General features: G+C 31.2%; 10 protein-coding genes across 10 annotated transcripts; 6 read left to right on the top strand and 4 right to left on the bottom strand.

Annotated features, from left to right (window-relative positions):
• Positions 1-562: 562 nt before the first annotated feature.
• FG379_000442 (uncharacterized protein) lies at positions 563-4,053 on the top strand (the record flags this gene model as incomplete). Its single annotated transcript, XM_067325853.1, has 2 exons — positions 563-4,019; positions 4,043-4,053. 2 exons carry the CDS (start codon positions 563-565, stop codon positions 4,051-4,053), a joined length of 3,468 nt encoding a protein of 1,155 aa, XP_067182694.1.
• Positions 4,054-4,113: 60 nt separating this feature from the next.
• Positions 4,114-4,914, bottom strand: FG379_000441 (uncharacterized protein; the record flags this gene model as incomplete). The annotated part of the gene is made up of 3 exons (XM_067325852.1): positions 4,114-4,439; positions 4,574-4,709; positions 4,900-4,914. 3 exons carry the CDS (start codon positions 4,912-4,914, stop codon positions 4,114-4,116), a joined length of 477 nt encoding a protein of 158 aa, XP_067182693.1.
• Positions 4,915-5,846: 932 nt separating this feature from the next.
• Positions 5,847-6,515, top strand: FG379_000440 (60S ribosomal L10; the record flags this gene model as incomplete). Its single annotated transcript, XM_067325851.1, has 1 exon — positions 5,847-6,515. One exon carries the CDS (start codon positions 5,847-5,849, stop codon positions 6,513-6,515), a length of 669 nt encoding a protein of 222 aa, XP_067182692.1.
• Positions 6,516-7,998: 1,483 nt separating this feature from the next.
• FG379_000439 (phosphatase 2B catalytic subunit) lies at positions 7,999-9,519 on the top strand (the record flags this gene model as incomplete). Its single annotated transcript, XM_067325850.1, has 1 exon — positions 7,999-9,519. The coding sequence occupies one exon, from the start codon at positions 7,999-8,001 to the stop codon at positions 9,517-9,519; it is 1,521 nt and encodes a 506-aa protein (XP_067182691.1).
• Positions 9,520-9,831: 312 nt separating this feature from the next.
• FG379_000438 (kinesin-like boursin) lies at positions 9,832-13,251 on the bottom strand (the record flags this gene model as incomplete). The annotated part of the gene is made up of 1 exon (XM_067325849.1): positions 9,832-13,251. The coding sequence occupies one exon, from the start codon at positions 13,249-13,251 to the stop codon at positions 9,832-9,834; it is 3,420 nt and encodes a 1,139-aa protein (XP_067182690.1).
• An 822-nt stretch (positions 13,252-14,073) lies between these two features.
• FG379_000437 (TBC domain-containing) lies at positions 14,074-15,219 on the top strand (the record flags this gene model as incomplete). The annotated part of the gene is made up of 1 exon (XM_067325848.1): positions 14,074-15,219. One exon carries the CDS (start codon positions 14,074-14,076, stop codon positions 15,217-15,219), a length of 1,146 nt encoding a protein of 381 aa, XP_067182689.1.
• A 336-nt stretch (positions 15,220-15,555) lies between these two features.
• FG379_000436 (uncharacterized protein) lies at positions 15,556-16,749 on the top strand (the record flags this gene model as incomplete). The annotated part of the gene is made up of 1 exon (XM_067325847.1): positions 15,556-16,749. The coding sequence occupies one exon, from the start codon at positions 15,556-15,558 to the stop codon at positions 16,747-16,749; it is 1,194 nt and encodes a 397-aa protein (XP_067182688.1).
• A 775-nt stretch (positions 16,750-17,524) lies between these two features.
• On the top strand, positions 17,525-19,354 carry FG379_000434 (putative GPI-anchored adhesin PGA18; the record flags this gene model as incomplete). The annotated part of the gene is made up of 1 exon (XM_067325845.1): positions 17,525-19,354. The coding sequence occupies one exon, from the start codon at positions 17,525-17,527 to the stop codon at positions 19,352-19,354; it is 1,830 nt and encodes a 609-aa protein (XP_067182686.1).
• Positions 19,355-19,636: 282 nt separating this feature from the next.
• Positions 19,637-21,592, bottom strand: FG379_000433 (glycyl-tRNA synthetase; the record flags this gene model as incomplete). The annotated part of the gene is made up of 1 exon (XM_067325844.1): positions 19,637-21,592. The coding sequence occupies one exon, from the start codon at positions 21,590-21,592 to the stop codon at positions 19,637-19,639; it is 1,956 nt and encodes a 651-aa protein (XP_067182685.1).
• Positions 21,593-22,202: 610 nt separating this feature from the next.
• On the bottom strand, positions 22,203-24,373 carry FG379_000432 (uncharacterized protein; the record flags this gene model as incomplete). Its single annotated transcript, XM_067325843.1, has 4 exons — positions 22,203-23,862; positions 23,930-23,958; positions 24,035-24,261; positions 24,346-24,373. The coding sequence occupies 4 exons, from the start codon at positions 24,371-24,373 to the stop codon at positions 22,203-22,205; spliced, it is 1,944 nt and encodes a 647-aa protein (XP_067182684.1).
• Between the last annotated feature and the right edge of the window lie 62 nt (positions 24,374-24,435).

The raw sequence follows: 24,435 nt of genomic DNA, 5'->3' as shown, positions 1-24,435 counted from the left end.
GGCAATTTGAAGAAAGTCAAGAGTAAATATGAACAAAGACAGAATGATATAATGTCAATTTGTTTATTTTATTCTACATGTTTCATCTTGACTTCTCTTTTATAGTAATTTGTTAGTATTGCATGCTCATAATAGTCGTTTTGACCTTTAATGATCTTTCTCTTTTGGATATAAAGCAAAATTATTACAAAATATCTGTTATTTCATGAATTTTCTTTCTTTTCTCTCAGTTTTAAGTACTAAACACTTTCATTTTCCTTATTTAGATCGATTTGCAATGTGAGAAATTGTATTTCTATTATTTTTGAGCTGGCGCCAAAGCCTCATTTAATGATTATGGGTTTTTTTTATCCAATAAGGTGTGTTGGAAATTACTTTTCTTTATAATAAATGAAATTTCATTTAATTATATGGTAAAAATTGTATGAAAAGTGTTATTAATTCCAATATATGCCTATTTATCTAACTTCTCTCTTCTTTTGATTAATATTTCACGGCTAACGGAATAATTATATTTAATTAAAGGTAACTAAAAAATACCAGAATATAAATGTGAAAAAGAATGAATGAATTGACTTATTCAAACAATATCAACAGTAGCAAAGTTAAAAACGATGGTAACAATAATAACTTTGGCTACCTCAACAATAGCAAAAATAACAATTCAGGACTTATTAATAGTAGCAGTTTAACGGCAGGTTTAGATGGAGTTCATTCTCAGGAATATTATAGATATGTACATATTAATTCAAATTCAAGAGTTGGAGACAGATATCAAAATTATACTGGAGGTAGAAACAATATTGCTTCAATAGGTGTTGGTGATGTAAATAAAAACAATATTAATAACGGAAACAATGTAAATAATATTAAGAATCACAATATAATACTGTTTCACGGAGATGGTGGTCATGATAATGTAACTGTTAATAAAAGTATTAGAGGTGACAATTTGCAAACCGAAAAAAATGAGAGAATCCAAATTGGTATTAATTGTAATCAACCTTATTATATTTCACAATATAAAGATCAGCATTTAATTCAAACACAAAGTCAGGTATTGCCTCAGAGCTGTGCTATTCCAAATTCTCTGCCTGATCCTAGTGGTTACATAAGTAATCATATGGGGATTTCATCTAAAAATATATATGATATTCGACACACTAATAGATCTATGAATATTATAACTAATGTCGGAGGCAGCAATAGTAGCAATGTTGGTGAAACTGAAATGAACGGAAAAAATAATAATTCCAGTGTTGGTAATAATATCATTCCAAATTACTGTAGTAATAATAATCCCAACATGGTAAGTTCGCAGTATATATCTCAACAATTTACAAAGCAAGGTTACAATGTTAATGCATTTAACAATACATGCTCACAATCACAAATGAAACATAAACCACAATCACAACCCCAACCCCAACAAAAATCGCATTCTCAGTCATACTCACAGTCTTATTCTCAGCCTTACTCGCAGCATTATTCTCAGTCCTATTCCCAGTCCCAGTCTTATCCCTATTCTCAATCATATTCTCACTCACATCCTCATTCCCAGTCACATGTTCAACCTCATCCTCAATCTAATCCTCAAGTTCATTATCAATGCCACCCTCAATCCAACTCTTCTTATTCTCAACCCCATCCTCAGTCTCATTCTCAAATGTACTCTCAATCCTATCCTCAATCTTATTCTCAACAGTATTCACAGTCTCAAATGCAAGTTCCTCAAACACAGGTTTCTCAAAAAATTTCCCAGTCTCAGTCGTCTTATTATCACCCAAATATCCAATTTCATCCTATTCAGTATCATACAATTCAGCCACAAACTCACTCTCAATCTTCTCAAAGCTATGGTTCTCAACAACATCAAAATCAAATTTATCAAAATGTGTATACTCAAAATAGCAATATGCAACCTCAATCTTATTCGGAAATACCAGTAACTCAGGTAATTAGTTCACAAACCTTTGTTAATCCAGTTGGGTCTCACTCCTCAAATATATTTATTCAAACAGAAGTTCCGAATACTCAAGGAACAAAAAACAGAACTAAACATAATAATTTAACGAAAAAGAACTCGAGAACGACATTAAGGGAAAGTGAGGGTTCGCAAATACCTAAGATTAAACTCAGAGCCAAATATCAATCAAAATCGAAAAACGGTGTCAAACAAAAAAATTCAAGAATGGACTGCAACATTCAGTATAATAATGAGGTTTCAGTAAAGAAAGAGGTAGAATTGAGGACAGATACAGTTAATTTAGGAATTTCAACTTTTCAAGTAGAAGTCCCAAGTAACATAAGTGACGAGTTAATGAATTCAATTGTGAGAGTAATACCCAGAGAACATATAAATTCCATATTATTATTAGTTTCATCCTTAATAAATAGAGATATTAAAATAAATGAATTTCATGGGCACTTAATGTCTATGCTTAAAGGGGGTCAACTGGTCGAGATATTGGAGAATATATTGAAGGAGTATTTCTCTAAAAATAATCCAGATTTATTGAGGTCATCTTCAATTCAATCAGCAAGGCAAAATGAATGCAATGATGATAGAAATGATAATATAGATTTTGACGCAGCAAATAATAATGATTGGAATTTTCCGCCTCGTTATTCTCCTGGTTCAAACAGAATAGATAATAATATACTTGATAATTGCCACAAGAACTCGAGTGGGTTTAGTTCAAGTCTAATAAAATCACCAAATTCATCTAATTCACCAATTAACCATTCAAATCTCCCCACAGTCTCTTCAGCTATAGATGGAGTTCATATTAAGTCTCAAAGCCAGAATTATACCCAAAATTCAAATTACGGGCAATCTAACTCGAGCCAAATATACGAAAGTGGCAGTGGGACTATGTTGTTAGGTTCTCAATTGACATCAAAGAGATCTATAAGCAAGCACGGAGGCCATTACAACATGCATACAAAGGAAGAGGTATTATTGCAAATGCTTAGACACTCTAGGCAAAGGTGTTCAGCAAGTATTATGAGCTTAGATATAAATGGACCCTGTACGTATTTGTCTAAGATGATACCTAATAATTTTGGGGTTTCATGCAAAATTGTGGGAGAAGAAAATGTCACTAGGAAAGATAGCTTTCATTTATTTTACAAAAGATTAAATGAATATGGTAATTATATAAGGTCTATTGACAACACATTGGGTCTCGAACTTAGTAATAGTAGTAAATATAATGGCATTAACATTGGGAAAATAGTTAAATTTTGGAGTAAACAAAATAAAAGAGACAACTCAACTTTAGATTTAGATGCTAATTCTGCTGAAAACAATCTATCTCAAAGTAAAGCGAGCTTGCCTGATAATTCAGGTGAAAAGCTGGTATTTTCTGAGAGAACTGTTAAAACATTGTATAAATTGGCAGGGTTCTATATAAAAGATATTATTAAACACACATTAGAGGAGGAAAAATTAAGCAGAATTAGAAGCAATAGGTTTTTAAGTGGTAATGACAACAACTGCATTGGCAGTAATAATGACAATAATATCAATAACAGTATTGAAAATTCAAACTTTGAAACTCATCACTCATCTGAAAAAGTTAACGAGGACGAGTATTTTATTGGCATGGGATGTGACGATTCTAGCACGAGAAAAGTTCAAGAGAAGACCGAAACGGGAGTCGGAATAACAAATAGAACTTTTGGTGGTAAAAATGAAAACAAGGAGATAAATGTAGAATACGACTCTTTTGCTGACAACATTACTCTTGAAACAGACGAAAAGTATAGTTTGAATAAAATAATTACGAGTGACGATATGGGTGGCAGAGGAAAGGGTTTGGGCAAATGTCTAGTCATGGGAAGTTCAAATTCAAGTAGTAGCATATCTTCGGTGAAACCAATTATGATAACAGATCTGTGGTCATGCATATATAAATCCCTAAAGTATAATATGAAAAACTATAATCCATGTGAATCAAACAAATCTCAAGAATTACTTGTTAAATCTAATCCTGACAATCAAGATGATCATAGTTGTAACTATATTGTTATACCGGAGTCAATGTATAGAAGCGTCGAGTCTTTATTGCTTTCAAATGCCTATAACCAATGGGGAAAACTCAGAATTGTCTAGCCCTGAATTTTATACTTTGGAGTGCACCAACTTTCTTCTACACATCTTAATACCTCTTTGTTGTATCTATTTCTCTCCTTTATAAACATTTCTGATGCAACCGTGTTTGCTGGTGAATCTGGGTTCGGATCAGTTAGAAGCGATTGAATTGAAGTTAGTATTGATGCTATATCGAACAATGCACTCCATTGATTTTGTAATATGTCCAAACATATTCTTCCGTCGGGGTATATATTCGGATGAAACATTTTACTTATAAATCTAACTTCAGGTGGTTTCGTAGGATACTCCTCTGAAAATTTCATTATTAGATTAAATGTTCCTAATAAAAACAAACATTTTATACGTAAATTCACATTTAGTTTTATAGCAGGATTTGCACGTTATTTGTTATTTATATTACAATAAGTTTTTTTGTTAGTGTGATTTTTGTATATATAAATCATTCTAACTTACCACCTTCCCAGAATGTGTCTTTTGGACCGTTTATTATGGCTTGACAATACATCATATTCTGTGAAAAAGGCATTACATTTATACCTAGGTACTTCTCCCTTCTTAATTTATTTATGTCATTTACTATCCTTCTTCTCTTTTATTAGTGAAGATTTTTTTTTGTTTTTTATTTTACAAAACAAACGAGTCGCAAGAAAAAGGGAATTAGAAAAAAAAAATTAAAAGGAACACATAAAAAAGGGAGTTGAACTAAGTTGTTTATTCAAATGTTAAGTATATATAACATTTATTATGAATTCCTTTTTCATTAGAAGAAAAGAACTTACTGCACTTGTCGACATTATTACTAAACCTAACCCTTCATTTATTTTTTTGCAATATAACCTGTCTTTATATAATATTTTTAATTTATCTTTTATTTTGTATTTTCGATTATTACTGGTGTTTTTAACCCCACCTGGGCATTTAACATAAAACATACGGCAGTAAATTACAACCTATTGCATTTTCCACGAACTACAGAAATGTGATATGAATATAACTCTTACACAAATATTTGACCATAAACAAATGATATTAAGGGGAACGGATTAGTATAGACAATAAAATACATACATAAAGAAAAAACAGAAAATAAAAACTAATAATAGTGTTATTTAGAACATAAGAAAAAAATGTTATTCTCAAGTTTTCAAAGCATATATCAGGTATATTCGCATTCAAACATTAATCTTCACTTTTTTAAAGAAAACAAACAATTAATCATTGATAATAAGCATTAAAATAACAAATTCAAAAACATAAACACCTTTACATGGCATTAAATGGGATAAAAGTTTTACTCCAAGTCTTTACCGCCACATGTTGCCGCTTAAACAAAGACGGGTATTTTTGATGTTGTCTATAAATAATGTGTATTGGTTATAAATACAAAAAGAAAGTTGTAAAAATAGTTTAATGAGCGAAATACAATATAATGAGACAGTTTAAAGTAACCATTATTAGATAGTTTTTATGAGAAATAATCAAACAAATTTATAGTAAATGTTTTAGCCGGTAAACATAAATTGCAATAAATTATATTTAAATATATTATTTGTAAATAAATTAGTTATTTACAAATAAAAATAGACGTCACAATAAAGAAATTGTAACGTTGAAAAAAAGGTTAGATATTGGGAGGAAAGAAGCCAACCTAAGTAAAAGGTTTTGAAAAGATTTTATCTTTGATTTTCTTGTTTTAATTAGAACTGATATTCAAAGCGAACAGAAGATGGCACGTCGTCCAGCTAAATGTTATAGATACTGTAAGGGAAAGCCATACCCAAAATCTCGTTTCTGTCGTGGTGTACCAGACCCGAAGATCCGTATTTACGATGTAGGTAGGAAGAGGGCAGAATGTGATGCATTTCCAGCAGTAGTTCACTTAATATCTGATGAGTATGAACAAATATCAAGTGAAGCTCTCGAAGCAGCTCGTATTTCGGCCAACAAGTATATGATTAAATACTGTGGTAAAGATAACTTCCACTTGAGAATAAGAGTCCACCCATTCCATGTTTTGAGAATAAATAAAATGCTTTCATGTGCTGGTGCCGATAGGCTCCAGACTGGTATGAGAGGTGCTTTCGGTAAACCAACAGGTACTGCTTCACGTGTAAACATCGGACAAGTCCTTATGTCCATTAGGTGTAAAGAAGATAAAACACAAACAGCTGTAGCTGCTCTGAGAAGAGCGAAGTACAAGTTCCCCGGTAGACAAAAGGTTGTTGTTTCTGATAAGTGGGGTTTCACCAAATTCACCAAGGACGAGTATCTCAGATATCAAGCAGAAGGTAGAATCATCCCAGATGGTGTTAACTGCAAGTATGTTAGTTGCCGTGGCTCACTCTCTAAAATTTTCCCAGACGCCTCTAGAATCAGTATCCCATTAGATAATTAGACTTATTACCATGGTGGAATTAAAATTTAAGTAGATATTCAAGTTTATTGTCTAATATAGATAATATTACTTGATGGCTCATTTAAGGAAATAACTATAGTAAAATCCGTAAATCAGTATTTTATGCTACTGGTTTTTACACCATTTATAACAATAAGTTGTTAAGTTTTTTTTAAATATTACTAGCAAATTGTAGTTTCTCGGATTTTTATAATCGGTTAACTAATATTATCAATCTATTTCATCTCTTCCATTCACTCCATTTGTGAACATTCAACGTTAAATTTTGAATTGGCTGTATCTGAATCATATCCTGTTGCATCTGCACATCTACTACTTTGTTTACTATAGTCATTTCGCACGTCTTTAAATCGTTGGTTACTATTATTTCTACATAGTTACATGCATGTAAATTTATGTATTAAGTTGTGTCTAAAGCCAATACAAAATTGTTTTTATTTTCATTTAGTTAGCAAAAGTTCAAAATAATTTAATTGTAACTTGTTTTTAATTTGATTTTATAATCAAAACTAACTTTTATAGACAAAATAGGTATAACTAGGGTGTATATTACTTTTAAACATAATGAGTTTGAGCATAGTTAAAAATAAACAGGATGGTTAACTATCAATAAAATTTAAAATACATATGTATTTTAGGTCAAAAAATGGACAGAATCTTGTATAAGAAATATAATTCAATGATGGCTCACTGGCTCGAGAATAATCGGAGGAAAGTTATAAAACAGAGTGAGATAATTTAAAAAACTTATGCCACAAATTTTTTAACTCATAGAAGAGAAAAGTTATAGTAAAATATTGTCTTATCTTTTTCCGAATAACACTTTTATAATATACTAATACATTAAGTAAATATGTACACACACATATCTATCCAAACTATGAGTAATTTAAGATTTATTACTAATAAATTTAGCTATATAAGTTGTGAATAATGGCTTAGAAAAGTGTTGGAGTTAAATCGCAATTATTTGAAAGAATGGAGTGAAATATAACGCGTAGTCTCGGTGTTATAAATAAATAGAAGGGAATATTAATAAATGGTACCAGGGAAGAAAGAGAATTTGAAGACTATTTGGTTGCAAATCGTATAATAATATGCAACTATATACACTAATGATATTAAATTTACATACTGTTATTATCAGATTCCGGTTTGAAAAAGAAATCTATTATGTGGGTTAAACTATAAATAAGAGTAATGGCGCCAAATAAATGATTTAGAACTTTGTTTTTACATAGAAAAAACAGGCAGAAACATTAAGGTTTATAAATGTAAAATAAAGCTTTTCATTTAAAATAATTTAATTGGAATGAAAATTGTGTGTTAGGAGTTGTGTTCACTCTTTTACTTATAGTTGACATTATATGGCAGTAGTTAAGTATTACTGCATACAACACAAGTTTATTAAGTAAAGATAGTGTGAAGTGATAAATATAGATATATATAAAATATTTGCAATATGGAACCTTTAAGGGATCCACTTAATGATAGAGTTGTTAAGGATGTAGACCCTCCTCCAATGTTTCCTATAACTGAAGAATTACTTTTTCCAGATGGCATAGATGGCAAACCAGATTGGAGAACATTAAAGTCTCATTTGCTCAGAGAAGGTAGGGTGCAGAAGGAGCATTTATTAGAAATAATAAGAAGAACATCAGAAATAACTGCGAATGAATCCAACATGTTGAGACTAAAAGACCCTATTACAGTGGTTGGTGATATTCATGGACAGTATTATGATTTAGTAAAATTATTGGAAGTAGGGGGTGACCCAGAGACAACACAATATTTATTTCTAGGTGATTATGTTGATAGAGGTTCGTTCTCTATCGAAGTGTTGTTATTGCTGTATTGCTTAAAACTAAATTATCCAGATACGGTTTATTTACTTAGAGGTAATCATGAATGCAGGCAAATGACTACTTTCTTCAATTTTAGAGATGAATGCGAATATAAATATGATACGACTGTCCACTGTTATTTTATGGAATCCTTCGATACACTTCCAATAGCTGCAATTATAAATGAAAAATTTTTTTGTGTACATGGTGGACTTTCTCCAGAACTTAGGACTGTAGATCAAATATTAATGATTAACAGATTTCAAGAACCCCCTAGATCTGGTTTATATTGCGACATATTATGGGCTGATCCTGTTGACAATGAAGATGATTCAGAAGCAATAGAAGAACCTTTTATAACAAATAATGTTCGCGGTTGTTCTTATTTTTTTGCAACGCAGGCAAGCAATAAATTTTTAGATCAAAATGGTCTTCTTTCAGTAGTAAGAGCTCATGAGGCCCAATTAGAAGGGTTTAAAATGCACAGCCCAAATAAAAAAACAAGGTTTCCATCTGTAATTACAATTTTTAGTGCTCCAAATTATTGTGATGTATATAACAACAAAGGCGCAATTCTAAAGTTTGAAAACAATACTCTTAACATCCAACAGTTCAATTTTTCCGCTCATCCATACCATCTCCCAAATTTTTTGGATATATTCTCTTGGTCTCTTCCATTCGTGTCGGAAAAGGTAACGGAAATGCTTTACTCAATTCTTCAGCCTGTTGCTTCTTCTTATGATCAAAGTACCGAAATTATTGGAGAGGAAGATCTTCCGGACGATGTTAGAAGGCTTCTCGATATATTTTGTGTTAGTGAAGATGGCAAGCTTCCCGAAGAATCCGTTTCTATGAGTTCTTCTATCATTAGAACGGCAAAGCCTGCAGCTACCAGTGTTATTACTAAGGAAAGAGCTGACACTTTAAGAAAAAAGGTTAAAAGTGTCGCAAGAATAATGAGAGTATTTTCCACTTTAAGAGAACAAAACGAACTTATTGTTAAACTCAAAGGAATTACTCCTGGCCACAGAATTCCCATGGGACTATTGCTCGGCGGAAAAAATGCGATTGAAAATGAATTAGAGAAATTCAACAAAGCTAAATCACTAGATGCCTATAACGAAAGAAGACCTAGTTAAATATTTATATACAAAAGCGTTCCTATCTTTATTTCACATTATTTTTGCGTTTATTTTTAAATTATAAATAAAACAATGCAGTTTAATAGCACTTAATCACTACTATTGAAATTCTAACGTCAAATGTGTAGTTAAATTATGAAAGAAATGTATCACTGTTGGTTCAAATGGTTTCCTATTTATAGATAATATCGGTTTCTCAATATATCACAAAATACTTGTTCTATTTGTCTACGGTAGTAATTTCATTGATTTTTTTATTTAAACTTATATACTCGGCACTTAAAATAATAGTTACTGATAGGATAATAGTTATTTTGAAACGTTTCTTCTTGGATTTGCTGCTCTTTTAGCAGGTTTTGGAATACCAGTTACTCCAATTCCTGCAGATGAATTACTGTTATCTACTAATACAGACACCGGTGATGAGATGTTTTTGACAATACTTGAATTTTCTTGGCTTATATTAAGGTTTTCATCGAACACCAAAGAATTTTGGCTGCTTATGCTTTTGATATTTGACATTAATAACTCCTGTTTAGGCGTAATACAAATGTTACTTTCTTTTGTTTGCAAACAATTATCTGGTAAAGCTAGATTGTTATTTGAGGTGTGGAAATTCTGATTTACAAATTCATAATGCAAAGATTCCGTGCTTGACAGGCAAGTGTTGATGTTATTTTTATTTTCGTTCAAATCTTGTATAAAATCAGATATAGTTAACGTCTGTATTTCATTGGAAATGTAGGTACCGTCACTTCTCTCAATACTATTAACTTCATCATTAAAAAAAGGATCGGACATTTTATCTGTTTGGTTGAAGTCAATATCGGGTTTGGGATGAGCATTTAAATAATGATCAATATATCTTGAAGGAGATAAACACCTATCTCTTATTCTCGGTATGTTATAAACTTCTCTTCTACTCGGTGTATTTCCAGATATGCTTAAACTATTGCCTATTGTATTCTCTAAATTAATTAAATTGAATGATATTTTGGATAAAACAGTATCTTCATTACTATCTGATTGACCATTGTTTATTTCTTTTAATAAATTAATGGTTCTTTCCATTTTATTATCAAAGTTTACCTTATAATTATCAAAACTGAAGTCAAAATACTCCTTCAAGCAATGACTGAGTTCATTATAAGAATTTGATTGCAAGTCTATTACTGAAGATACATTTTTTATTGAATTTTGTATGGTGTTTTCACATAAGTTCTTAATTTTATGTAATTTTTCATTAATGTCTCTCATATTTCTATCTTTAATTTTAAGTAATTCACCAAAATTATTACTTATTTCTATACTATGAAGATTTGTTATTTGTGAATATAATTCATTCAAATCGCTTATTCTATTACTGCTGTCATCGTATTCGTTTTTGAACAATTTTTGTTGTGAAACTTGTAGTTTATTACCATATTCATGAATATCCATTAGTATATTTTTGTTAATTTCGTAACAATTACTTATCTCTTCACCCATTTTATCTCTCATCTCCCCTATATCATTTGCTATCTTTTCTTTTTCATTTTTCAATGTATTTATTGCATCATTCATAAATGAATCTATTATATCGTTAAATTGAATCTTCAATTCCCGTGATTTTTCATTTAATTTGGTTATTTGTGAATTCAATCTATTATCTAACTCATTTAAATGATTGTTTGTTATTGAGTTCAATTTATTAAATAATTTGTCGTTAAAGATATCATTTACTATCTCTTCTTGTTCGTGTATTTTATTATTATAATCATTTATCAATGTTGAACATCTATTATTAGATTCTTTTAACCTTTCTAATTGGTCTATAATATTCTTCTCAATAACTTTGCCTTTATCCGAACAACTAATTAACGACTTATTTATATTGTCGTGTATTTCTTCTATTAACGTATCATTCCTTCCCTCATTAAGCATAATATTTTCGCTTACGTTATTTATCCCAATAGATAATTCTACAGATAAAGATTTTCCCAAGGCTTCATCTAATATTTTATATACGTTGTTACAAAGTTTTCTTCCAGTATCAATCATATTTAATATCTCGTTATTTGTTAATTTAGTTTTTTCCAACCACTGAATTGATAATTCATCTTTAATTTCATTATTTAATATACTATAACATGTATTTACCTTAGTATCTATATTCTGAACATTGTTAGTTAATTCTTGATATAATTTATATATTTGACTGTTTTGTGTTGAATAAAATAAATCACTACTTATTATCTTTCTGTGCAACTTTCCTATGCTTTTTAGTGCATCTAATAATTGAGAATATAGGTTATTGTATTTATCATGATAAAGCTTTGCATGTTTCATGATATATATACTAGCGAAATCCCCTGCTTTTATACGTAATATTTTATCATTTAATTTATCATTTAATTCGTTCAAATTGTTTTCCACTTCTTTATACAATGTATTTTGATTTTGAAGTTCTGATTCAAGTTCTAATATATCATTTGCCTGAGACTGAATTTTACTTTCCATTTCATTAAATTGATTTAAAGGCAAATATACTCCATTTTTTTCCCTATTGCACTGTAATTCTTGTTTAAGCTTCTCGATTTCACAATTCATCTCCCTAATCATCACCTTTTTTGTCATTTTTTGATTAACTACAGGCATATTTTTTATGTTCTTTGCTCTATGTGCATAATCAAGAGTGTTTAGTGTTTCCTCCAAATATAATGAAGAAGAAGTTATAGTAGCTATAATGCATGTTTTTGTTTTCCCACCCAAACTATCTTGCAATAGTCTAGTTAGTTTTGAATCCCTATACGGTACATAGCTTGAATGGTCAACCAGTGCATTTATGACACGACCTAATGTTAATAAACTTTGGTTTATCATTCCTGCTTCTTTTGCTCTATCTTTGACTGCATTTGCACCACTTCTTTGAATATTCTCTGACCCTGCCAAATCAACCAAATTCAATTTTCCAACCTTTAATACGTCTTCACCATCTATATTTGTCTCTTTTGTATGTATTGTTATTGTGAATATACAGTGACTCCTTGACGAAGATTTATTTAATAATGTTTCTGCTGTTTTACGTTTCCTAACTGCAGTAGATAAAATATTTAGTATATCTTGTGCTTTATTTACTGGTATCTCTTCTAAACGGTCTACATTCAAACCTCTCTTTCCAGGAACATCATCATATATTCTCAATGTTAGTTTTTCATCACTTAGTAAATCCGATAACTCTTCATTATATATCTCTAAATAAGACACTCTAACACCATATTCAGTGTACTGACTTTCTAACCTTTCAAATATAAGTTGCACAGCTCTAGGTATTATTCCAGCATGTTCTGTTAATTCCATATTATTTGATTCCAAATACTCTTTCATGTCGCCTTCCATTGTATATGTTTTACCTGTTCCTGTTTGCCCATATGCAAATATTGTACAATTAAAACCAAGTAATACTTCATCTACTATTGGAACAACATATTGTCTAAATAAATCACGCTGCGAAGTGAAAGAGCCACATACTCCATCAAACGAGAATAATTTAGTTGAATATGAATCTATTTTTCTCCCTAATGTTTGCTGCGACACAACTACCTCTTTAGTATCTATTTTTGTCTGTAATATATTAAAATTATTAGGGTCCTTTTTTTCCTGCTCTGTTAATGGTCTACACCTTACTATAACTTTTACATTTACTCCATTCTCCTCAATTGTATTCTGGCGAGGTTTATTGCTCTTCATAAATAACTTTATATTGTTCCGGAACTCGTGGCGAAATTTACCCTTTTTATATTCCTGTAACTAACTAGTTTCACTTTTTTGTATATGGTAAATCAATATGTTATCAATTTTCTTTATATTTACTTGTTAATTTTTATCCATAAATTTACATAATATATTCTTATATCTATGTTTATTCACTATTACCTTTTTTCTTGCACTTATTTAAATGTCAAACACCGCTGTTAATTTTATATTCAATGGTTTTCAATGTTAAATACGTAGTTAATTGATTAAATTGTTTATTATTATTTTATTTATTCTATTATTTTGAAATTCTTTTTTATTTTTACTATCAACTATATTTATTATATATTGCCATAATTTACCCACATTTTGCATGAAAATGTTTTGGGCGCCAACGATAATTTTCTTTGGTTTTTATTATTAAATTTCCGGTATAGGAAGGCAAACGTAGATAAACATAATATAAATAATTTACAACTTATATTCGCTAATTTTATATTATCTAGGTTTTGCTCATATTTAAATATCAGTCTTCCTATAATTAAAAGGGTGAATTGTGAGCCATGATGAAAATAATTGACTAAAGTAATAGTAACATGTAGTATTTATTCTTTGTATTTTGATTTAGTAATTAAGCATTGGTCAACGTAAAAAAAGTCTATGTAATTGTAGACAGTTTGTTGAAATAATAAAAAATATATACACATAATAAAAGAGATGCACAATACCAAGACAATTAATTAGTAGTGGAGAAAGAATAGCAAAAGGTAATATTCGATAAATTTTGTGGATATATAAACATTTAAATATATTCTAATGAGTTCATTCAAGAGCAACGAAATAAAGATCGAACAAGAGCTTGAAAAAGCGAAAAAAGAATGTAAAGAACTATTTAACGATTCTCCAGAGGAATACTATGAGAATTCATATGACAAGTGGAATCGTATGGTTTCAAAAGGTCTTGATTACTTCCGCAAAAATCACCTTAAAACGTATAAGAGAAGACTTTCCAGAGGCGTTCCCCAAGAATTTAGGTGGAGAATATGGAATAGTTATTTGGATGTAAATCTATCAAATAATGAGAATAGAGTAAAGGATGAAACTGGAAATAATAGTAGCAACAATAGCAACGATGATATTACAGAAACAAATCAGCATTTACAAATGATTGTAGAGAAGTCTTCTTTTTATACTGAAAAATATACTGTTGAGTCACCGAAGGATGAAAATAATATTGAGTTTCAAAGGCAAAATAGAATATACATTAATTACTACGACTATGCAGCAAAGTATTTAAACAAATACTCCTCCCTTATAAGTTTTGATGTGCCGAGAACATTTCCGGAGCTGGATGTCTTTCGTGAAAAAGACTCTCAAGAATGTTTATATAGAGTACTCAATGCAATAGCAAATCACATTCCAGAAGTTGGTTACTGTCAAGGAATGAATTTTATAGCGGCATTGCTACTTATGGTAAGTGATTTTGATCAAGAAAGAAGTTTCTATACATTCATAATTATCCTAGAGGCATATGGCCTTTCTGGGTTTTATAAAGATAATTTTCCTCTACTAAGTAAATATATACAAGCATTCAATACTTTATTTCAAACCAATATCCCAAAATTATGGAAACATTTCCAAGACGAAGGTATATTTGATCCGGTATATTTGCACCCTTGGTTCTTGACAATGTTTGTATCCACACTACCTCTTAAAACTGTTGTAATCCTATGGGACTATCTATTGGCTAATGGACTACATTCATTAATTACAATTGCAATTGCATTACTTAAAATTGTAGAATCAACTTTACTTGACCAGTCTATGGAAAGCATTATACAGTTTTTCAAGTCTCTTAGGATTTCTGTCGGACTAAGTGATATTACATGTGCAAGGATGCTTTTATCTAAGGCAAAATGTATCGATATATCAGATGAAATTATGTCCTCAATTAAAATCTAGCATACTAATTAATGCACGAATACACTACATTGTTTATTTTCCATTTTGTGATGGCAGTATATTCTTTGTTTCTTTTTTTTGAAGATGATATACTTAACACCTATCTCTTATTCTCCAAGTTTTTTCTTATTTTTTTCTCATTTTTATATCCTTGTCTTCCGCCCACACTCTATCTGCTTTGGGGTGTCATGTTTAATTTGTCAATCCTTGTGTGTGTGGCGCCAAGTCTTAGAAAATGAACTCACCGGGGTAACTAAGGATTAAACATAAAAACCAGAGCAAAATACCAAGCTGTAAGAGGCGTATTATGAGTTTTTTTGTTACACATCTTTAGTCATGAAAGTTTTGTCTATATACTTTTTTATATCACTTGGCCTTTTGCTCTTCTCCCTTGATGTGCCTCTGTGTTCATCACATGAACATAGTCCAGATAATACTAGCGATCTTGGTGATCCTGGTGATGCTGACAAAGTTGGGGTGGGAAGTAGTGATTCCGGTAGTTTGGGTTCTGGTGCTAAAAAGTCTAAGAAGCGTGGAAGTTTGCCACATTCAAATCAAGAAAAGAAAGTGCCTGCCGGGCCTTTCGGAGCCAATTCCGGCTCTCAAGATGGAAATGAGGGCGTATCGAAAAATGAAATTGATTCTGACATGAATAGAGGTGGTAGCGACAGCGGTAATTCAGGTGATGGTGATAATTATGGTGATAATAGCGGTGATAATGGTAATTATAATGGCGGTGATGGTGGTGATGATGGTGGTGATGGTGATGGGATTTATATTCCTAATATCCAATATATTTCCGAGAATGAAAGTAAAGCTCTGTTTTGCTGTAATATTTTACTTGAACTTCTTGAACTTTCTATTCAAGTCTTAGCAAATTTGGTGAAAATATGGACAGGTTCAGGAAAATTACTTTCGGAAATATTGTGCCAAGTGCTTATTTCTATATCATTATTGGAGAGACTAAATACTAGGTGTAAATTGCACATTTCAAGGTTTGATCCAACTAATCGGTTAGCAACCCATGTTACTCCCTCAATATCATATCCTAGCCACATAGTAGAGAATGCTGGTGATGGAATTGATTACGAGGTTAAAAGCATTGCTCAAATGGTAACTATCTCAAGATTGTCAGAAGAAATGCTCACGGAACATGAAAATAATGAACATAAAAAGGAGTTAATTAAGGATTTATATATTTACGACATATATTGTCTTAGATTTGATTTAATCGGTGCTAGACACGCAACAATATCAGTTTTAAACGCCCATTCTAGAGTTCTTACTTTTGAATCTAAAAAAGCTTCTCTGGCAGTTGAGTTATTCCGGATTGAATCTGAATCAGATTCTTCCCATACTTCGGGGTTAGAATCTGATTCACATATGGAGGAGGTGGAGAGGTTAGTTTCAGAATTAAGTGAAAGCAGTAGTACCAGCAGCAGTACGAGGAGAAGCAGAAGCAGAACCAGGAGCAGGAGCAGGAGCAAGAGCAAGAGCAGGAGTAGGAGCAGGAGCAAAGACAAAAAATAAAGGAATACCTAACAACAAATATTGTGTATTTCATGAGCTTCTATGTAGGACTCATTTATGGTCACCTTATCAAAACATTTTGGAAATCCTCAATGGTTAAATGAAATTCTGAGAATGTATATTAATATAAAATTCTTAATTTAATGTAAGAAATTTAGATTACTTGGTTAATATGTGTGCTATTTACATCATGTTTTACTACACCTCATTTTCTTAGGTAAAAAAATACAATTTAATAATTTAAAAATTATTTTTTTACCTAACATGGTTGATGCTATCCCTTATATTAAATTTAATTCAAAAAGAAAAAAACTAATATCCTCTTCTTTCTTTGTATTTTTTTAGGATTATTGAATACATAAAAGTTTGATTTTTTTTTGGTGACCTTTCTCTCACTATTAAAAAATTTGCTTAATTTCTCCATACTCTGGCCTACATACTAGTCACAATCACTGGTTTTAGTTACTTTGTATATCTAGAGTAATCCGCTTGTCGATTATCGTCACTTAGCATATATTGTCATCTGTTTCTAATTTTATATATCTCGCTTTTTGCTGACAAAATAAATTATATAATTAGATTCTCGTTTGCATACTTCATTTAATGGCGCGGTATCTAACTATACATTCGAATCGAGACTAGAGGAACGAGAGGGGTGAATATATCTACTACTTATATTCTATATAGATAAGTAGTATACATATCTTGTATTGTGTTTATTTTGTAATCTGTTGCTTATCTGTTTTTCAAAGTTTAATATAGAGCACTACTGAAAATGAGAACACACTTCCGATTTTTCTTACTATCAACTATTTACCTAGTTGGTTTAGTATTTTCAACAACGCCAGGTGTTTTAGAAGAATTGTTGTCTATAATACAGAAACAAAATGAATACATATCTTCCCAGGCAAAACAGTCATCCGGACATTTAGGGTCTCCGGGTTTATCAAACGTACTATTGGAAAGCGATGACCAAAAAATGTCAACTACAACAACAACAACAACTACTACTACTACTACATCTACCCAACCTAAACCTGCTGTCGATCCAACTATTATAGTTAGTGGTTCAATTCCTTATGGATATGGTACTCCAGGAGTTCTTCCCCCCCCTATTGCACCATATGGTGTTCAGACAGGTCCAACATATCCACCTCAAGTACCACCAACATATCCACCTCAAGTACCACCAACATATCCACCTCAAGCACCACCAACATATCCACCTCAAACACCACCGACATATCCACCTCAAGCACCACCAACATATCCACCTCAAACACCACCAACATATCCACCTCAAACACCACCAACATATCCACCTCAAACACCACCGACATATCCACCTCAAACACCACCAACATATCCACCTCAAACACCACCGACATATCCACCTCAAACACCACCAACATACCCATCTCAAATTCCACCAACATACCCATCTCAAATGCCACCAACTTATCCACTTCCTGCATCACCAACTCTTCCAATTCGATTGGAGCAACATCAGCACACACTTTCAGGTAATTTTGGAGCTTTACTTGGACGTTTAGGTTTAATTCATTCTGGACCTAATGGACAATTTGAATATCGTGTTTTACAACCAGCTTTCCCTTCAGGTCCTGAAAATGTACTTTGTGTAATAGGAGATGATTATGGAAGGCCTTCAACCATGCCCTGTTCATTAACAACTAGTCCAAATAGACCAAGTTCTGCTGTATTACAAGTTCCTGGTGTTCAATCCGTTCAAATAGTACAACCAATTCCAATTGCACAACCAATTCCAATTGCACAGCCAGTTCCGGTTTCACGACCAGTTCCAGTTTCACAACCAGTTCCAGTTTCACGACCAGTTCCTGTTTCACGACCAATTCCAACTTCTCAACAAGTTCACAGACAAATGCAACTACCTACTCCGGAACCATTGCCAAATATTGGAGATTTGAGTATGAATCCACTTAAAAACGAAGGAAAAGATGGAACTGTTTCTCCAGTTTTTGTAGTCGGTGCTGACGGTTCTATTAAAGAAATGGCCAAACTCGAGTCTATGGACAAGACCAAGACCGACTATTTAACAGCTTCTGATATTAAGTATATAATTGAAAGTTGCAAGGAGTCTTTGTTGGTATGGCTGGTAGATCTGACTGAGGCAGTAAAACAAGTTTCTAGAATATTGATCGTTACTAGGGATCAACATCTTAAATTTAGAACAGAAGCATGCAAAGTGGAATCCTTAATATTAAGTTCATATCTCAACTGTGACATAATATTGAAAAAGAGTACCCGTAAAGGGAATAAAAAAGTTTCCACCAACATTATACTTGGAAACCCGAAAAAATCAGCATTACAAGGTTACGGAAATTTAAGTTCTAGAAAGTTGAAGAAGTCTCATAAAAAGAGAGTTAAATTGCTTAGCAGTCTAACTAGATTCCTCGAAAATGTTATGAAATTTAACCACTTTGGACTTTGTTCATGCACTGGTATTGAAGAAGCAAGAGCTAGTCTAAAGAAGCTTATTTCAGTATTGATTGAAGTTGTTAAGTTGGATATTAAGAAGATCGAAAATGGGTTGCTTGGATCTCTCCAACAAAAGTCACAAATATGAAATACTAATAGATTTTTCAGAGAATTTTCCGTACGGTTGCATTAAAACAACTTTGAATTTCAAAATTGATCCATGGCAGTTTTAGCTTTGATATAAATTTTGTGATCTTTTTATGTTTTGATTTTATTTATTCATCATTTAAATATTTATTTAGTGTAATAACTTGTAATCACATCATTTATATTTCCGTAATTAATCCGGTAACAAAAAATTGTATTCCTAGTTGGGACAAATAGTAGAGTTAGTTTGGATGCAAAACTATCTATAGTATGTATAAAAAGATTAGTCATTTAGTTGTTGGGTAAAAATGGGGTAGTTTTCAGTGACATATCTCCAGTCAACTTCACGATTAACCAACCTAAATATAATTGATATAACTTCATTAGATGATATTCTTACTTGTTTCATTGAGTCCCTCTCTCTGAGAGTAACAGTATTATCTTTTGTGCTTTGGAAATCAATTGTGATTCCAAAAGGTATCCCTATCTCGTCAGTTCTTGCATATCTTCTTCCAATAGAAGCAGAAGATGTGTCTATTTTACACGAAATTCCATAATTAATCAAACCTCTGTGTATTATATTAATTAAATCGTTAAATATAACATTTGAACTAATAGGTAATATTGAACATTTTATCGGAGCCACAATAACAGGTAGCGATAAATAATTTCTTTGCATTTCATTATTATCGTTATTATTCCCTAGTTTTGATTGTTCTTGGTTTTCATCACTTTCTGTATCCCTATATTTAAAGTTGTGTTCAAAAATACAATGTATTATTCTACCAATTCCAAATGAAGGTTCAATTACACCAGGAACAAACTGTTCTTCACTTATTTTTTTTGTCTTGTACTCATACTTAACCATATCAGATGTAACTTCCCATTCGTGATTATCATAACTTAACTTACAGTTACCGTACTTTTCAATATTATCACGAAACTCTTGATGACTATTATTTTTTGCGATGTCAAGCAATGTACTAGTGACAATGCCAGACTCTTGCTTAAATGTTTTACCGATTAATTGTTTGTTTAATGTGGTTTCTAATATCTGTTTATATACTGGTTCATCATATTTTTCAGAAGCAACCAAATCTATTTTTGATGAATTCGCATGTTGTATTAGGTCGTAACAAGATCTATCTGCATGGCCTGCACACTCTATCCAACCATAAGACGTCAACACCTCAGCATCCCAACAATCCTTGGCATAGTGTGCCATTTCAGTACTAAGATGTTGCCTAAACCTAATACCTGTTGGATTAATTCCAACATTTATTAAAAATTGATATGTCTTTGCAAGAAAATAGGCGAGTGTCTCGTTATCTATAATCTTTCTCTTGCCATAAACTGCATCCTCCAACGTAAGTTCACTATTGTAGTCAATGTTCTTCAATTGGTGTTCTCTCGAGTATAGTGGCAGTTTCATATCCTTAATTAATGAAAATTTTGGATGATTTTTTTTATCAGGATGTATAAAATGTTCAATTTCTGCCATTTGAAACTCTCTTACTCTTAGTAATCCGTTTCTAGGTGCTATCTCATTTCTGAAACCTAATCCTATTTGTGCCACTGAAAAAGGTAACTTTTTTCCATTGTAGTCGAATAGTCTTTTAAAGTTAACAAATATACCTTGTGCCGTCTCAGGTCTTAAATAACCAATATTGTCACTAACTTCCTTGTCTTTAGGACCTATTTTTGTTTTAAACATTAAATTAAACGGATATGGCTCAGACCAATTATTATCGCCACTCGGCGTTTTTATATTATATTCCTTTATACAATCCTTTACTTCCTCCGCTCCATATGATCCTGCTTTTATCAAAACCATCTCCAACTTACTTTTATCGTCGCTACTTAGTTTATCACCTTTTTCCTTAATCAACTTACTTATATGCTCCTCTATTACCTTATCTGCTCTATAGCATTCATTTGTTTTCATATCAGTAATCATTAGGTCTGTAAATCTATCTACGTGGCCTGAAGCCTTTAGTGTATTATGTGGTGTCAGGCATGTAGCACTTATTTCCAACATATCTTCACCCAATACAAAGTGTTTTCTCCAATGACTTTCCAATTCTAATTTCAATGCGCATCCTGGTGGGCCATAGTCATACAATCCTGCCACTCCTCCATATATCTCAAATGAAGGTGCTACAAAGAATCTTCTTTTAAGTAGATTCTCCAAGCTCTCTCTATTCTCCTGCAGTGTTTTCTGGCATATATTATTCGCCATCCTCTTTAATTCGTTTAAACTAAATTATATGTATCTAACTTTATTTATTATTAATATACTAATTGACTAATAATAATAGTGGTATTATTGCTCAAAAATGTATCCTAACTTTTAAAAAAAATGGTTGTGAATTACAGAATCCAATGCTATTCGTTAAACTGCTTGATTTATACTCAAACTGTAAAAATTATAACTATTTCAATAAGTTAATAAAAGATGTGCTTTAACAAATAATATAAGCATCAAATGTATGATAGATTTTAATTCAGTATTAATGCGCTATTCAATTATCACACCTAGACTAGATAATTTATTTTAGGACATGGTAAAAAATAATGGTGGGGAGAAATACCGCCAAAAGTGATATTTTACATATGTTTTAGTAATATTAGATTAAGTGCCATTTGTAGATACAAAGTTATCTATTAAAGGTAAAATTTAAGGTCGAAAGAAAGACAAACAACTTGCTTAGTTTGACTATTTACGAGACACAAATTCCGATTTTTATTTCAAAAATAAGCCATTAGTTGAGGTGCATTATGTACTAATACATTTCAACTAATGGCTTATTTATATGTGGCATTTGACTGATCACTAATGCTTGGTTATGCTAGCTTTCTTCGTTTCCAAGTGGATTAGTCATTTTTATTATTTTAATATTTCTGCCTGAAACTTTTTGCTCTAACTTTATCTCATTATATGTTGCTAAAACAAGCAAGTGATAGAAAAATGTGGCAGCGATACTTTTTGATGTTGATTTCTCGGGTAGAAGTTCATTTAAATATATGGAAAGTTCATCAATATCCTCATAATTACCACTAGCCGTATTATTACCAGTGCTAATCTTGTTTTCGTTTTTCTTATTACTGTGTATGTTCTCTTTATTTATTTTCCTAATATCTCTTATTTCCTTCATTTTAGAAACAAGAAATTTTTGTACAGTATATGTTTTTAGGTTGTATGTACCACTGCTTTTAGTTATTCCACTTTTGCTCCATTTATTTGAGCTTGTTTCATCAAGCTGAAAATAATCACTACTTCCTATTGATGATGTTTTATAATTATTTCCGTTTAGTATGGAGTTTCTGTTAATTATATTTTTATCAAATCCAAACGGTGAACTTTCACATGATGCAACAGAACTAGATTCTACCATTGCTGATAATCTTATTCCAACTGAATCTTTATTTATATTTGTATCTGAAAATATCAATGAACCCCTCTCGCTGTAAAGTCTTATATCCTCTGACGAATTCAAACTTGATCTATACTTATCATTTAATTGATTTTTATTTGTGTGATATTCTTCTGATATTAAAAATTCATTATCATTGTAACTATCATATCCCAAGTTTGTATTATTGATTTCACCTTTATCATTATCTTCATTGATGTTTATTCTACCCCTGTGTTTTTCGATAACACCATTCTCATAGTGTATCGACGATATATTCCCAGTCCTACTGTCTATACCAAATTCCATTGATATTCTTTTTGATTTTTTCATGCTTTTTCTCGTAATATCAGAGAATTTTAATTCAAATTGTTCCTTTTCACAATTGAGACTTTTCGACTGCCACCATTTATGCGTATCCCACCTCTTATTAATGTCATCTACGTTAGCAATTGTTATATTATTCAATAGCAACTCATTTTCCTGTAACTGGTTTTTGTGTATCTTGTATCTCAAATCCACATCCAGATAACTCAAACTTCTCACTCTTTTTTTAATACCTTCTCTAACTATTTCTATTGCTTCATTACTAACTGCTTTATTATTATTTTCATTTAAATTGGAATTTTTGCTGTTATTTATTATATTTTCAATGTTTTCCATAATTTCTGCATTATTCTCATTCTCAAATATAAATTCCTCGTTACTCATTAGCGACCAATTTATAATTTCACCCTGCATTCCTTTCCCTACACTCTTATTTTCTTTACTGTCATTTGTAATAAAATGATCTATTTTCATGTCTTCTCTTGCCCCTGGCAACATTATATCCTCTATTCTACTTATATTCCTGCTGCTTAAGTCTAACATAAAGTTTTCTGTGTCTAAAGACAACACTACATCAATATCTTCTTCCATTCTCACTATTCCTTCTATTTCACTGTTGGTTTCATTATTACTGTTAACTTCACCACTTAAACCAAGTGATGAGTTTATTGACAATATTTTTGCTAACGCATTTTCACCCTTATTATTCCTTTTTACCAATGATATTCCAGAATTCTTATTTTTGTTAATCCCTTCTGTTTTCCCCTCCCTGAACTTTATTATGAAGCAACAAAAGAAATGAACAAACTTATTGACCTTATTTTTTATTCACTTACTCTTGAATATAGATGATCAAGATCGGTCTCTAATTGTTTATCATAATTTTGTTATGGCAATTTGATTTTATTTATTTATAAATAGGGAATTTTGAATTTATTTACTCCTTTATGCTTACTCATTTGTTCTGACTTACCTAAATAAAACCACTGTTTATCATATATTAACATCAAACCTCTTAATAACGTTGCAGCTACTTTGAGTGAATAACTCATATTATTAGCCAATGCTATAAAGTCGTTTATTTCTGTTTTAACCACTAAATCCTGTATTATCTTCTTGTTAAATGGTTTCTTATTTATACCGTATGTCCCTGCTATCCACAGTCTACCTGTACTTGCTATTTATTATTTAGGCGTTTGTTTTTTTGTTAAAATAATTATTATTTATCAAGGATTTTCACTCAAAAACTTACTCTCAAATTTTAATATTCTAGATTCCATTTTTTTGCTTATATTTGTACACCGTTATTTCGATTATTCGATTGTTTATTATAGCTACTATG

The sequence above is a fragment of the Cryptosporidium bovis genome (genome assembly GCF_009768925.1).
Source record: "Cryptosporidium bovis isolate 45015 chromosome Unknown contig_11, whole genome shotgun sequence".
In the NCBI taxonomy this organism is placed as follows: domain Eukaryota; phylum Apicomplexa; class Conoidasida; order Eucoccidiorida; family Cryptosporidiidae; genus Cryptosporidium; species Cryptosporidium bovis.
Note: the sequence above shows the minus strand (reverse complement) of the source record. Positions and strands in the feature narration are given on the sequence as shown.